General features: G+C 40.9%; 1 protein-coding gene across 2 annotated transcripts in view; it reads left to right on the top strand.

Moving 5' to 3' along the window:
- MRPL13 (mitochondrial ribosomal protein L13) overlaps positions 1-6903 on the top strand; it is a 49018-nt gene extending 42115 nt beyond the window's left edge. For both annotated transcript variants that reach the window (XM_043601677.1, XM_043601675.1), the window contains exon 7: positions 6618-6903. In XM_043601677.1, coding sequence (XP_043457612.1) covers positions 6618-6639 — 22 coding nt within the window. In that variant the 3' untranslated portion in view covers positions 6640-6903. The remainder of the gene's footprint in view (positions 1-6617) is intronic.
- Positions 6904-14126: the final 7223 nt, after the last annotated feature.

The following is a 14126-nucleotide window of genomic DNA, read 5'->3' as shown; positions in this document are numbered from 1 at the left end:
TTAAATATTTTTTGTTGGAGTAAGCATTATACTGACAAATATTATTTATGAGTGAAAAGACATAAGACCTAAGGGGGAATAAAATGTTTTTTGAGATTTATTACACTTAATTTATACCCAATTTCATGGATTTACAACTGAAATTCATATTCTTTTTTCTTCTGGAAAATAAATCATCTTAATGGGATAAATAATACTAAGTGTCTCTAACTGAACTATCATGTAAACTGTGTGTTTTATAGCTTTATGTTTCATTATCCACAGACCAAATGGATTTTTCCCAGCATTTTACAGTGAAAACTAAAATCTCCCTGAAGATTTTTTTCTAAAGTCAAAAGATAAATTCTTTTATAGAAATGTCCTCATTTTCAAGTTAATTTAAATGTGTTGGTCTCTATCATTTTTTTGTCCTGAATTTTAATATGAATTTCTAAGATGTATTTGTTTCATTTTAATGAGTGGCAGTATTTTGCCTGTTTCATTTAATGAGTGGCTGGCAACATTTTGCATAAGGATGTCAGTGATCAAGGATTTGCTATAGAAAATTGATAATTTTGTGAGATGTGGTGTGATTTTAACTTTAAGGTTTGTGAGCAGTCACAGGCACCACAGAATACTTTCTATATAGCTCATACAGACCTTTTTGTAAGTTCTATTTCTTTATTCAAAAAAGTGATGTTTTTTTTTAAAGCAATAGTCTTTGAAGGCAGTTTGTTGCTAGTGACAAGTATTAAACGCAAAATGAATTATTGCTATAGAACATTTAGTAGCTGTGTAATTTAGCACAGTTTAGAAAATGAATTAAAAAAAGTTTTATGTTGGCTAATTCTTTGAAGATTCATTAATCTCCCAAATTATCCTAAACATGTATATGAAAGCTTAGAACTTTGAGCTTTCACCTCAGAGGTCAAAGTTACATGTGTGTGTGTGTGTGTGTGTGTGTGTGTGTGTCCATGGTGCATCTCCTTCTATTAGAAAATGCACTGTCTAGGAGCGCCTGGGTGGCTCAGTCTGTTAAATGTCTAACTTCATCTCAGGTCATGATCTCGCGATTCGTTGAGTTTGAGCCCCGCATCGGGCTCTGGGCTGACAGCTCAGAGCCTGGAACCTGCTTCAGATTCTGTGTCTCCCTCTCTCTCTCTCTGCCTCTCCCCCCTCACACTTTGTCTCTCACTCTCAAAAATAAACATTTTTAAAGATTATAATAAAAAAAAAAAAGAAAATGTACTAAAGACAGAATTTTGTCTTGCTTACTGCTGTGTTCCCAGTGTCCATGCCTGGACCTGACCCTCAGTAATCTTTGTTGAATGAACAAATGATCAGAATCTTATTTCCCTGAAAGAGAAATTGACTTTTATGAAGTATGGTAAATTCATATTTTGGCCTTTGCTTTAAAGTTTGCTTAATGGCTATAGCTAAAATAGAAAATTTTCAGGGGTGCCTAGGTGGCTCGGTCAGTTGAGCGTCTGACTTCGGCTCAGGTCATGATCTCACGGTTCATGGGTTCAAGCCCGGCGTCAGGCTCAGTGCTGAGAGCTCGGGGCCTAGAGCCTGCTTCAGATTCTGTGTCTCCCTCTCTCTCTGCTCCTCCCCTGCTCACACTCTGTCTCTCTCTCAAAAATAAAGATTAAAAAAACAATTTTTAAATAGAAATTTTTCTTAAGAGTCTGCTTTAGTGTAATTCTGATATACTTAATTTTGGATACTTTGTATTACATATATAAAGAAAAAATTGGTAATTTTGTTAAAATGTAGCATTTCTGCCAAGGAGTAAATTTCTATGGAAAAAAAACTAATAGAGATTAGCTTTCTGTAACAGCATTTGTAATGTCTCTTCAAAGATTTCCTGAGATTATTATAAAATGCTGTTATTTACAAAAATATTAACCTTATATAATATTACTTTTTATTTTAAAACTTCATAATATTTTTGCACTGAAACAGTCACCAAGAAGTAAGGCAAACAGATGCAGAATATAAATTCACTCATCATCCTTCTTACCAAGGATTAAGCCATTTCATTTAAGTTCAAAACATTTAAGCATCCATACTATCAAAAGCAACATACTAGATACCAGGTGTCTTGCTTTTAAAAATTATTTAATCTAGTAAGGACATTAGGTAGATAAACACATAAAATAGAGTAAGTATGTAAACAACATAATCCAAGATTTTAATTCTGATGAATATAGTCATATTAATGTTGTCATATATGGATTAGCAACACTTAAAGAACCAAATATGACATTTAACTCAAATTACTAACACTACATGAGCTACAATTTAATCTTTCTTTGATGATAGATCCCATAGGAATTTCAGTATCCAGCCTCAGTACATGTTATTATAACTTAAATTATTTATTCTTGTATCAGAAAAGCATAAAACTTCCTGTTAATAAAGTCCTCTCATAGTAAAAAGCCAAGAAGGATACTGTATAGCAGATGGAATCACCTCTAGCTAAGGAAGAAGTGTGTTCCCTTCTCTTAGACACAGCATAGTTTCAGAAATTTACTAAAGGTGCTTCATTTGCTTCTTTAGCATCTTCAAATAGTAATCTCCTCTGTCTTATGAATAGCTCTTTCTGAGGTAAAGCCTTGCTAAGTCATCATGTGGTCCATGGACCAGCATTGCATCACGTGGGAGCTTGTTGGAAATGCAGAATCTGAGCCCCTCTACAGATTAACTGAATCTGAATCTGCATCTTCACAAGAGCCCGAGTGATGTGTTTGCCCAGTGAAGGTTGAGAAGCACTCAGGTAAATAGTCCTCCCCTCCGCTTTCTTATCTTGGATTTCTTTTAGTGGAAGGGAGTAAGCAATGTAAGTGCATTGTATGTGTGCCTGCTTTTGTACGTGTGTGTGTGTGTGTGTGTGTGTAGAAATAAAACTGTATTTAGTGTAAAAGCCTCACTTTTCCTCACTTACATGAACACCATGTAATATCATTAAGTGCCTCAGTATGAGTTGATGTTTCTGGCTACGCCAACATCTGAAATATCTGGTCCCTTGGCCATGATAACTGTTTTCCCCTCCTGGAAGCAAATTAACCATCCATAAAAGATCCTGATGACTTTCATTAAAAAAGGAAAGGAGTTTGTAAAAGTAGCATTTTCAAGGTAGTCACTGCACTGTAATAACAAATATGTTACAGGTATCCCCTATATGCTGGGCACTGTGCTAATTGCTGGAAGCATGAGGTCAGTTATATTGGGACCCTGCCTTCAAAGGAACCAACAGCCTAATAGGAGTCATATAGAATGAAATGGTGCAAGCAGGCCCTGGGAGTCAGAAGGTCTGCCCTAGGTCCCTACCATCCACTTCCTAGCTCTGTGTTGTTGGGCTAGTTGCCCGGCCTCCCCGAGCCTCAGTATTGTCAGCTATAAGATGGGATTGATAAAAGTGTGTTTCCCACAATGTAGCTGTGAGAGTAAAATGAGATAATGCATGTGAAGTCGTTAGTATACTTCATAGCATCTAATAAGCATTCAATACATCTTACATAAACAACAAAACTTATTTATATGAGTAAGGGCAATTATAATTTGAAAAACACTGTACTAGAAGTATGCATGCTGTTCTCTGGCAATCTCAGAGAAAGGACCCCTAAGTTAGAAAGGAAGTTTATAGAGGGCTTCCCAGGTGATGTGATTTTTGAGGAGGATTTTGAAGGATTAGTCAAGCCTTCCAGGCAGAGAAAAGCTCAAGTACCCAAGTCCAGAGGTGTGAAAGTGTTTATCTGGGCAATAGCAAGTAATGTAATGGGACCAGAATGTAAAGGGATGGGGTATACAAAGAATAACTCAGAAATGTTAGCTGAGGCCATGTCATGGAGGGTTATATATTGAATTCCAAGGTGTTTGAATTCTGACAAAGCAGTGGAGGACTACTGAAGGTGTTTTAAGCAGGGCTACTTGATAATGCAGAAGTGGGATGGAAAAGAAGGAGCCTGTTGTAGAGACTCTGACATGTCTTCTCTTTCTCCTAAACTCCAAGTCCCAGTTGTTGGCTGCCTGTCGTGTCCAGATCTCATCATAATCGAAACCAGGATCCTTCCCTTCCAATTTGTTCTTCTGCCTGTATTCCCTGTCCTGAAAAAGTCAACAGTGTTGCCATTGACGGAGGTCTTCAAGCTGAAAATCAGGAATCCTCCCTGAATCATCCTTTTCTAGTAGGGCCTTCCTCCTCCACCTCCCTAGCCCCTCCCCGCTCCCTTTCCACCCTCTCCCCAGCAACATGGTACTGCCTCTTAAATCCTGAACCTGCCCTTTCTTCTCACTCATTACGACTACAGCCCTCTTTATCCTCCTCACTTCCACCAAAAAATCTGGAAACAAATCTGGGCTTTATTAGCCCCCTGTAGCCTTCAGGTCACTACCTACATTCCGTACATCACAGATTACACCCTTCACACACATTTCCCATTTTACTTATAATGCCCACTAAAAGATGCTTTTCTCATCTCATTGTTATTTAATAAGTTAACCTTTGGTGTGGAAACAACTAGACTGTGACTAAGCACATTTAGTTTTATTGAGTTGCAGAGACTTCTTGTTAGGACATTAGATTAAACAATTTCTTTCCAAATTATTATTATTATTATTATTATTATTTTAGAGAGAGAGAGCACAAGGCGGGGAGAGGAGCAGAGAGAAAGAAAGATTCTTAAGCAGACTCCACGCTCAGGGCGGAGCCTGATACAAGGCTCCATTCCACCGTCCTGGGATCGTGACCTGAGCCTAGATCAAGAGTCCGAGGTGCAACCGACTGAACCACCCAGGGACTGACCCCTCAAGATTTCTTTCTAATGGCATCACCGCCACCCTTTAGTAATTATATGAACCAGCTCGACAGGAGAATAAGTTGTTTCTTTAAATGTGCTGCTGTCTCTTGACTGGGAACCGCTTCGATTGTAGTGAGTCATATGCCAGAGATTACATGGGTGCACTTTGGAGCCACATTCAGCTATCAGACCACACTGTCTTTCCCGAGGCTTTGGATGCAGTTTTTACGTTTGGAAAGAGATTTCAAAAACAGTGACAAAATTCCACAGTTTCTCTTCTTGTTGTTACAGAACAGCTGATATGGTGAAGCATATTTGGCTGGTTTCCCAGATCAGAGCCTGTGTTCCTCGGAGCTAAATAATAACTCTGAATTGTAATACAGTTTGTTTACTCAGCCACTAGACTGTTGGTCTTCATAGCTGAGCTATCTGGTATCTTGTGAGTTATTCTGTTTAAGAAAACATGCTGTAAATGTAGAAAGGGACTAGATAAGTTATGTAGGGGCAAACAGAGTTCATCTACTCATTAAAGGAACTCAAACTGTCGAATATTTTTACAGCTGTTTCAAAAATATCTATTTAGTTTACTGATTACGAATTTCCTTCTGAAAATTCCATATGAGCTCAACATCTACAAATACACCTATGTAAAAGATAAAAGGACACTTCAAAATTTTTTGCATTTTGTAATTTCCTGTTCTTCATTTTGTCCACTATTTATGATTTAACATTTACCTTAAAAAATATTTTTTTTGTTTTAATTTACTGCTGGAAGTAACTTTCAAGTATGATTGATCCTGTAATGTATAAATGACGAAAAGACCAGTTTTACCGTTTTTAGTTAAAATATCAAAGGTCTGGTGTTTATACATTTATTTGGTATATGTATCATAATGAAAAATAAATTGAGGGACACCTGGGTGGCTCAGTCAGTTGCGCCTCTGACTTCAGCTCAGGTCATGATCTCACAGTTTATGAGTTCAAGCCCCACATTGGGGTCGCTGCTGTCAGCTCAGAGCCCACTTCAGATCCTCTGTCCCCCTCTCTCTCTCTGCCTCTCCCCCACTCACAGGTGCTCTCTCTCAAAAATGAATAAACGTTTTTTTAAAAAGACAACGTAGGGGCACCTGGGTGGCTCAGTTGGTTAAGCGTCCCACTTCGGCTCAGGTCATGATCTCACAGTTCGTGAGTTTGAGCCTCACATCAGGCTCTGTGCTGACAGTTTAGAGCCTGGAGTCTACTTCGGATTCTGTGTCTCCCTCTCTCTCTCCGCTCCTTCCCTGCTCATGCTCTGTCTCTCTGTCTCTTTAAAAAGACAATATCGGATGAGCACTGGGTGTTGTATGGAAACCAATTTGACAATAAATTATATGTAATATAAAAATAAACAATAAATAAATAAACAATGTCTATTTGAAAATAAATTTTGCATGATAAAATAATATAAATAGGGAAATTACTCATTCAAAATTTGCCTTGATTAGGTAAATCCATATGCTTATATGATTTTAAAGATCATAGCAATACTTTCTCTGAAAAGGGCTTTAAGAAAGTATATTTGAAATTGGAACAGATGTTAAATTCAAGTTTTTAAGGTACTAAATACATTCATGCATAGGCATAAGGTGGCCTATATTTATATTCTCGAAAGAGCTTGGGGATTGTCATTTTGTGATGATTTGGCTTTAGTGTTTTTCACCAAAAATCTAATATTTGTAGGTAATTTATCAATGAATATTACTTTCATTTTAAATTGAAAAATAGTCTTCCTTCGTCAGGCAGGAGAAAATGATATAATGATTCCTGACGAAATAAATGTTGATTCTTGTCTTTCAGACCTGAAGATTATCGACTATAGGAAAATGAAAATTGCAGAAAATATCCATGCGGTGATTAAAACTTCTTCCTGATGAGTCTCTCCTAACCTACAGGCAGAGTGAAACTTCCACTGCATTTTGACAAGAAACTTGTCATGGGTGCTGAAAGCTTGTGGAGAAAGGTCAGGGGGTGATATCCCTTCAATAGGAAATTGCAATAAAGTACATTATTTTAAGGAATTATTATGTAGTCCGATTTGAATGTTATAAGTGATGATAAAGAATAAAATTGCTTACTTGTTTAACTCTCCAGTTTTTTACTTAATGGAAAAAACAAACCTAGATAGCGCTGCGGTTAACATTGCCAACAAGTACCTGTCCGTGCAAATTCCCTCAGGTTCCAGATCGCTGTTCTGGCCACCGGGAAAACAAACCCCACCTTTACTTTTCCTCTCAGTGATTATTTTATCTAACCTCCCACCCATCTACATTCATCCTTCCAGCTCAGAAGGGTAAGGTTTGCCCTGAGGTATTTACAAAGTGCAATCACCTCTTTCCCATATAGCCTCTTGGTCTCCATGACACCAAAATGAACTGATGCCTGTCTATGCGGTGGAAATCTCACTGACTTGCCTGTGATGCCGTTTGCAGACCCCTGCACTGTGTCTCCATGCTTCCTCCTGCTGGCTCCTATTCACTTTTGTGCTGGGCACTTAGATTGGACTGCTGAGATAAAGATCCCTAGCAAAATCTCTTCTTTAGAAATTAAGATGCTGAGCCATTGTATTTGGGCGTTTGTGTGGTAGTTCTTTGTTTTTGTTTTCCTCCTCTTGCCCTAGCCAATCAAGGAGTGAGTTTCAGGCACCTTTCCCAGTCATTCCGCAAACATGTATTGGCAGGCACAGTGCTGGGTGTTGGGAAAACAGAAATCACACATGTCTTGCCCCAGCACCTCCTCGCCCCACCAAAGAGCATGCAGTTTACTGCAGAGTGGAAAGATGCTGTGGATAAACTTACGAATATGCGCACTTGGGTGTCAGAGGCACAGGTATTAACTATGCACGAGCTGCGATGTAAGTATGTGTAGGGGAAAATAGTAACTAAAATTAAATATGAAGTATTGCTAGTGAGCATCTGCCAGTGTGCCAAACACAGCAGCTTTATAGAAATTAATTCATTTAGTTCATCCGTCAACCCTATAATATATATAATGTAATCCTCCCCACTTAAAAATAGACCTGCCAAAGTAGCAATAAGTGAAGTAACTTGGCCAAGATCACGGAACTGCTGAGTGGTAATCAAGATCTGAATCCAGGCAGTCTGGTTCGGAAGCCCATGAACTTAGCCACTGCTAACTGAGAAAAAGTGAGTGTTTGTGTATCACAAATTCTGTAAGAAAGCAAGCATAACCTGGTACAGGTCAACAGCTGCCATTTGCAAGGAAGTGGCAGCTATATTTTAAGGTTTTGGACCAAAAAGAAGCTCCCTCCTTACTTTTGATGTGGTAACGTAGGCGTGAGTCAGTATGAAATAAGCCTCCGGCTCCTGAGGAAGCAGCTTTAATAGGAAATTTCTGGTGTACCCCGAACACCTAAAACAATGCCTGGTACCTATTTCGTGGTTGAGAGGGCTCACTGAAGAAAGCCCTTGTTTCTAACAAAACTGCAAATTTCAAGAGGTGAGGTCTTAGCAACATGCTCTACAATAACATTGAGCCCAGTCAGCATCATATTAAGTACCCAGTGAGAATATGGACACCATGGGAGAGAGCCAAAGCATAAGAGACTCTTAAAAACTGAGAACAAACTGAGGGCTGATGGGGGGTGGGAGGGAGGGGAGGGTGGGTGATGGGTATTGAAGAGGGCATCTTTTGAGATGAGCACTGGGTATTGTATGGAAACCAATTTGACAATAAATTTCATATATTTAAAAAAATAGTAAAAAATAAATAAATAAATGCTAACCATCAAAAAAAAGAGAATATGGACACCAATCCCCGCAAACCTCACCCTCACTTGCTGTGGGAGAGCCCCTTTGGTGGGGGAGGGGCTGCCTCACCCTGCAGGACCATGCAGATGTAAACAAAGGCTAGCTGGTGGACTGGGTTGCTCCTCCTTGCTGTTGGACACTGACTCCATTTTGCATGCAGAGAACCAGGGCAGAGGATTTTGCACTGAGGAAATGGCCTTCCAAAGCAGAATCTGTCAGACTTTGCACTGCCTGCCCGTTTGCCGTCGCTCGAGAGTTTGACAGCCTGACTTGTTCATATCCTACGAGAGCATGACCACAAGTAGTCCAACAAAAGTCACACCTCGCTGTAAGTGACCCAGTAACCTAGGTTACTAGGGAGAAAGACAAGCCGGACCCCTGGAATCGTGGGTGCTATTGAAGTCATGAGTGAGATGAATGGAGGAAACAAAAGAGAACTTTAAAAAAGAAGAGTTCTTACAAAACAAGAAGGAAACGATAATGCTTTCAAGAATCTTCTGGGAAGGACAAGGAAGCTGATACATATATAATAGCTATGTGCATCTGTAATGTGCAAATCAGTGCACATAAATAAGGAATCAAATCACTAAAACCAAAATTATATTTGTTCATATGCAGTTTCGCACCAACGGCTAATACCAGGCAAACATGAGAAACACCATCCAGCTGAGCAGAATGGCCTGCGGTCGAATAACACAAAACACCTCCTCTCTCGGTTTTACCCAAGTGCGTTGCCTAACATATTTTCTCTGTAAAATACAAGTGTCTGCATTATAAGTAGCAAAGGAACAAGGAAAAGCCTAAGTGTGGCAAAGCCCTGAAACGAGAGAAAGTGTGATACTGCAGGAGCCAGGCGGCCTTAAGCACACTGACGAACACAGGTGCCAACGCTGAGAACAAAAGAAGCAGGAGCTTAATCTTCCCACGAATCCCCTGCTTTCGGGGGAACTGAAAGCTGAAAAGCACTCACGTGCTGTATGTTGAAGATCACCCCAAATCTGATGGAGCAGGAGAGCACCTTGTCACCTCGTCTCATTTGGAGCCACACGAACCACTTCTTCGCGAGAAGGCAAGACTAACAAAAGAATAAAACTTGGGTTTCTGTCTTAAGCTAATACAGAGGAACGAAAAACACAACAAGCCGTAGCCGTGTACCTCTGGTACCCCATTTCATTTGAAAAACTGTATTCTTCCTCTTCCCTATTTTCTATATTTCAAAAGCTACCACTCCTCACTATAAACACCTCCACTAAACAAACTTCATGTGTTGCCAAAATAACATTCTATATTTACTATAATGTTTCTCTATTAGGAACTTGTTTGTTTTTTTTTTTTAATGATTATTTTTAAGAAAGGAGAAAAAAAAAAAACCACAAGTGTGGGAGGAGCAGAGAGGGAGACACACAATCCGAAGCAGCCTCCAGGCTCTGAGCTGTCAGCACAGATCCCTACGCAGGGCTTGAACTCAGGAACTGTGAGATTGTGACCTGAGCCGAAGTCGGGTGCGTAACTGACTCAGCCACCTAGGCACCCCGGGAGCTTATGTTTAAAATTGTGGTTGGTTTCTTACATCACAAGACAGTGCAAGGTGTGAGCTTTCTGCCCCAACTCCCCTTTTTCCCAAAAGCCCCGTTATTTTGGGGAGTGCAGAATTCCACCAGGCAGGGATTATTTGTTTAGGAATGCATATGCCATGCCGTAAGGCCGATGGCTGTACTCACTGTGCTGGTTTGGCACATCCTCCTGTCGGACTGACCCTTGCAGGGTGCTCCCCCAGCGCCAGCAGAAGTGACCACATGGGAAATACTGTACAAAAGTCCAGTGCCATCCCCTTGTCATGTCTGAGCTGACATAGAGAGCACCTCGCTGGAAGGCCTCCTCACTGGGGCACAGTGGTGCTGTTGCCACAGCCTGCCCTCATCTCCAGGCATGGGCTCTCTCCGGGATTCAATCTGCATCTCGTAGGTGGGTCAAGATAAACTAGTTCTAAAGCAGGTCTTTTAAGCCGTCATTGCCCAGAATGCAATCCTTTCCGTTCCTGTCCGAATTACCATTCTACATGTACTAATTGAATACAAAGAACTGTGCTCGGTGAGACTGATAATGTCTCTTGATTTGGACAGACTGGGCCATGCACTGACCCAGAGGCAAGGGTTGTGGTAATGAAGCTATGCCGCCATCTTTAAAAGTGAAGAGCAGAATTTTGTTTTACTTGTAAGGTTTAACTTAGATGAAGAAGACTTAAAACACACACACACACACACGCAAATTGCCGTTATCAGATCCCCACGATGGTTCCTTTATTCCTTTACGACGAATTCCCTCCTGGATCCAGACACCGGCGCTATGCTTGTGCCCCATCTTTTTTCTACGCTGCATGATTTGTTTTCTGACCTTCCCCTGCAGAAGGGGGTTAGTACGACATGCAGCCAAGAACAACATGAAAAGTCCATGTCTCTCCTGGCTGAAAACTCCCCCATGGAACAGGTAGCAAGTTCTGAGTCTGCAAAGCCGTAGAGCCCCAGGAGGGGTTCTGCTGCCAGGCTCTACAAGGCTGAGTTTGAATTGGATAAAACCCTATGTAAGAAGGTCTGATCTTTCCAAGACAGACATTAAGGCTACATTTCAACTTAAATACAGGCTCTTACAGAGAAATGGTATTTCCCTTTCTGCCCCAAACGCTGAAATAAGAGAGTTGAGTAGTTTTGCAGCCTCGCGACTGCTTGGGGCCTCGCCTTACGAGGATGTAAAGCTGGGATCAGCTACTGGTAAAACAGATGGTTGCTCCACCTGAGCCCAAACTTCTATCAGGCGGCTGCCAAGAAGTTTAGGATTCGTTTTCCACACGAAGACAGTGTAAACAGGACCTCAGAAGGAGACACACATTTGTATCAGTGCCATTTGGTCCACGAGAGACCCTTTGATTTCAAACAGATTTTTGCTTCAAGGCTTAACTTTGCTTTTACTGCGCTCACTTTTCAATTCCAAAGTTAATACTTATTAAAGCCTTGCAAACGGTGGCTGCTAGAAGACTAGTGTTTCACGGGTAACACCTGTGCTTTATAGGTTGCTGTTGTGGGGCTCCAGCTCATCAACCTATATTCAATTAACACTCTGAACTTATAATGTCATCTGACATCTTCTTTAGCAATCACAGAACTAAAGAGGGTCTTGATATTTAGAGAGAATTCTGAGTAAAAGCAACTACCTTTGACTTTTTGGCAAATTCACAAAATCCAAATAAAATATTTTTATAACTTGTGAGAAAAATATTACCAGTTATTTCATTACTATGTGCCGTTACCAGCACCGTGTATATGTAGAGCCAGTAAGTCATGGAGAAATGTGAATGTGTGTATCCTTCAGAAAATTGGACCCAGAAGTCTAAACCTTGGAAGCGGTGATTAATCAGCCAACTCTCCAGTCTGTATTAACAAAGGATCAGCTGCTATATTTCATTCATTCAACCAATATTTATGTTCCAGAAACTATTCTAGGTTCTTGAAATAGAGATGTGAATAAGTTTCCTGCTATCATGGTGTGCTGCTGTGATTTACAATAAGAAATGTATATATTTGGTCTTCGTCCTGTTCCTGGCACAGAGTGAAAACTTGGAATTTCCTCAGTGCTGAGAGTGGTAATGATGTATTTTGTTATGTTAATGAGATGACTTTGGGACCACACCTAAGGATGGGGATTGGTTGCCAGAAGAACCAACCACATGATCAGATTGGACCTTTCAGCCCCACCCTCGGACCTCCAGGGAGGAGAGAGGGACTGGAAGTTGAATAAATCACCAATGACCAATGAGTTAACCAATCATGCCTCTGTAATAAAGCCTCTGTAAAATACCCCAAAGGTCAGGGTTCTGAGAGCTTCCAGATTGGTGAACCAAAACACATCTACATGCGCACCTGCTGGGCCCCAAACTCCATGGGGACAGAAGCTCTTGTGTTTGGGACCTACCCCTATGTGTCACTTCACTAGCTGTTGATTCATATCCTTTAATACCCTTTGTAATAAGCTGGTAATCTAGCAAGTAAATGGGCTTCCTGAGTTTTGTGAGCCGCTTTAGCAAATTATTCCAATCCAAGGAGGGGGTCATGGGAACCTCTGATTTATAACCAGTCAGAAAGCACAGGTGACAACCTGGATTTGTGACTGGCATTGAAGTGGGGGCAGTTTTGTGGGACTGAACTCTTAGCCTGTACGATCTGACTACCTCCAGGAAAGTGTCAGAACTGCATTGAATCTGTGGGACACTGATCAGTGTCCACAGAGAATTGAGTGAATTACTTGAGGTGTTAAAAAAACACATGTTGGAACTGGTGTCAGCTTCATATCGGAGTCTACATTCTAGAAAGGGATGCAGAAAGCAAACATAATGTGTTACATACATACAGGTTATTTACAAGTTATAAGCGTTGGTGTTAAGTATGCGATCTCTCATCTACTGCCACAACCATCTTGGATAGCACCACTCCAAAGCAATCATCTTTTCTCTCTTTCTCTCCCTCTCTCTCTCTCTGTCTCTATCTCTCTCATGTGTGTGCAAGATGCCTGGGGTTCAGCCAACTTGGACTGGGCTTGCCTTCAAGCCACAGTTTGGGCCCAGGTCTGTTCCACATGTCTGTGGCTATCTTTGGGCCAGTGACTACCTGAGGCACGTTCTCATGGTGAAAGGCAGAAACACAAGAAACCAAGCCTAAGCATGCAAGCAAATGTCAAACCTCTGGTTGTGTTAATGTGCAGGGACATCCCGTAGGCCAGTGCACGTCATGCTTGTGTGCCCTGCTGGCTGATGTCTTCCGAGGCAAAGTCAAGGGCTTGGGAGGTACTTTGCTCCCTTAGAGGTAAAGGGCAGGGAAGTGGATATTTTTTATATTTATGTTCGACATATAACTTACCCAAAGTGCAATGGGAAGAAGAGGTTGGATTCTGTTTTTAAGTCAGAGCCAGTAGGATTTTTGACTGAATAGCATGGGAAATAAAGAGGTGATCCACCTTCATCCTTTAGCCAACCCTCTGGGCACTCACCTGGAGCTTCCCTCTCCCAAGTGTGCCAACGGGTGAAATAAAGAGGAAAAGGAAACAAATTTGAATCCTCTTAGGGGAGTTAAAAAAAAAAAAGTTTTTCTTGACCCTGCTTTTCACACCATACACTCCTATTTCTTTGCCCCTTTTGTCAGCCAAAGACCGGAATATTATTTGCTATCTCCATTTTTTAGCCCCTCTTCTTCTCAATTCTCTCAAACCTTCGCCCTCTCCATTCTACCAAAACTGCTTCTTGAAGGTCTCAAATGACCTCCACACTTTCCACTTACCTCAGAATAAAAGCCAACATTTTATACCATGGCTCATAGGCCAATATATAATCTGGCCCTCAGTGACCACTCTAATCTCATCTCCTACAACCTTCTTCTACTCCTCCTGCTTGGCCATGCTAACTCCTTGTTGCTTCTGGAATACCGGGCACCTTCTCATCAAGGGCCTATGCTCTCACCATTCCCCCTACCAGGAATGCTATCCCCATGGCTAA

Source organism: Prionailurus bengalensis, chromosome F2 (assembly GCF_016509475.1).
Source record: "Prionailurus bengalensis isolate Pbe53 chromosome F2, Fcat_Pben_1.1_paternal_pri, whole genome shotgun sequence".
Taxonomy (NCBI): domain Eukaryota; kingdom Metazoa; phylum Chordata; class Mammalia; order Carnivora; family Felidae; genus Prionailurus; species Prionailurus bengalensis.
Note: the sequence above shows the minus strand (reverse complement) of the source record. Positions and strands in the feature narration are given on the sequence as shown.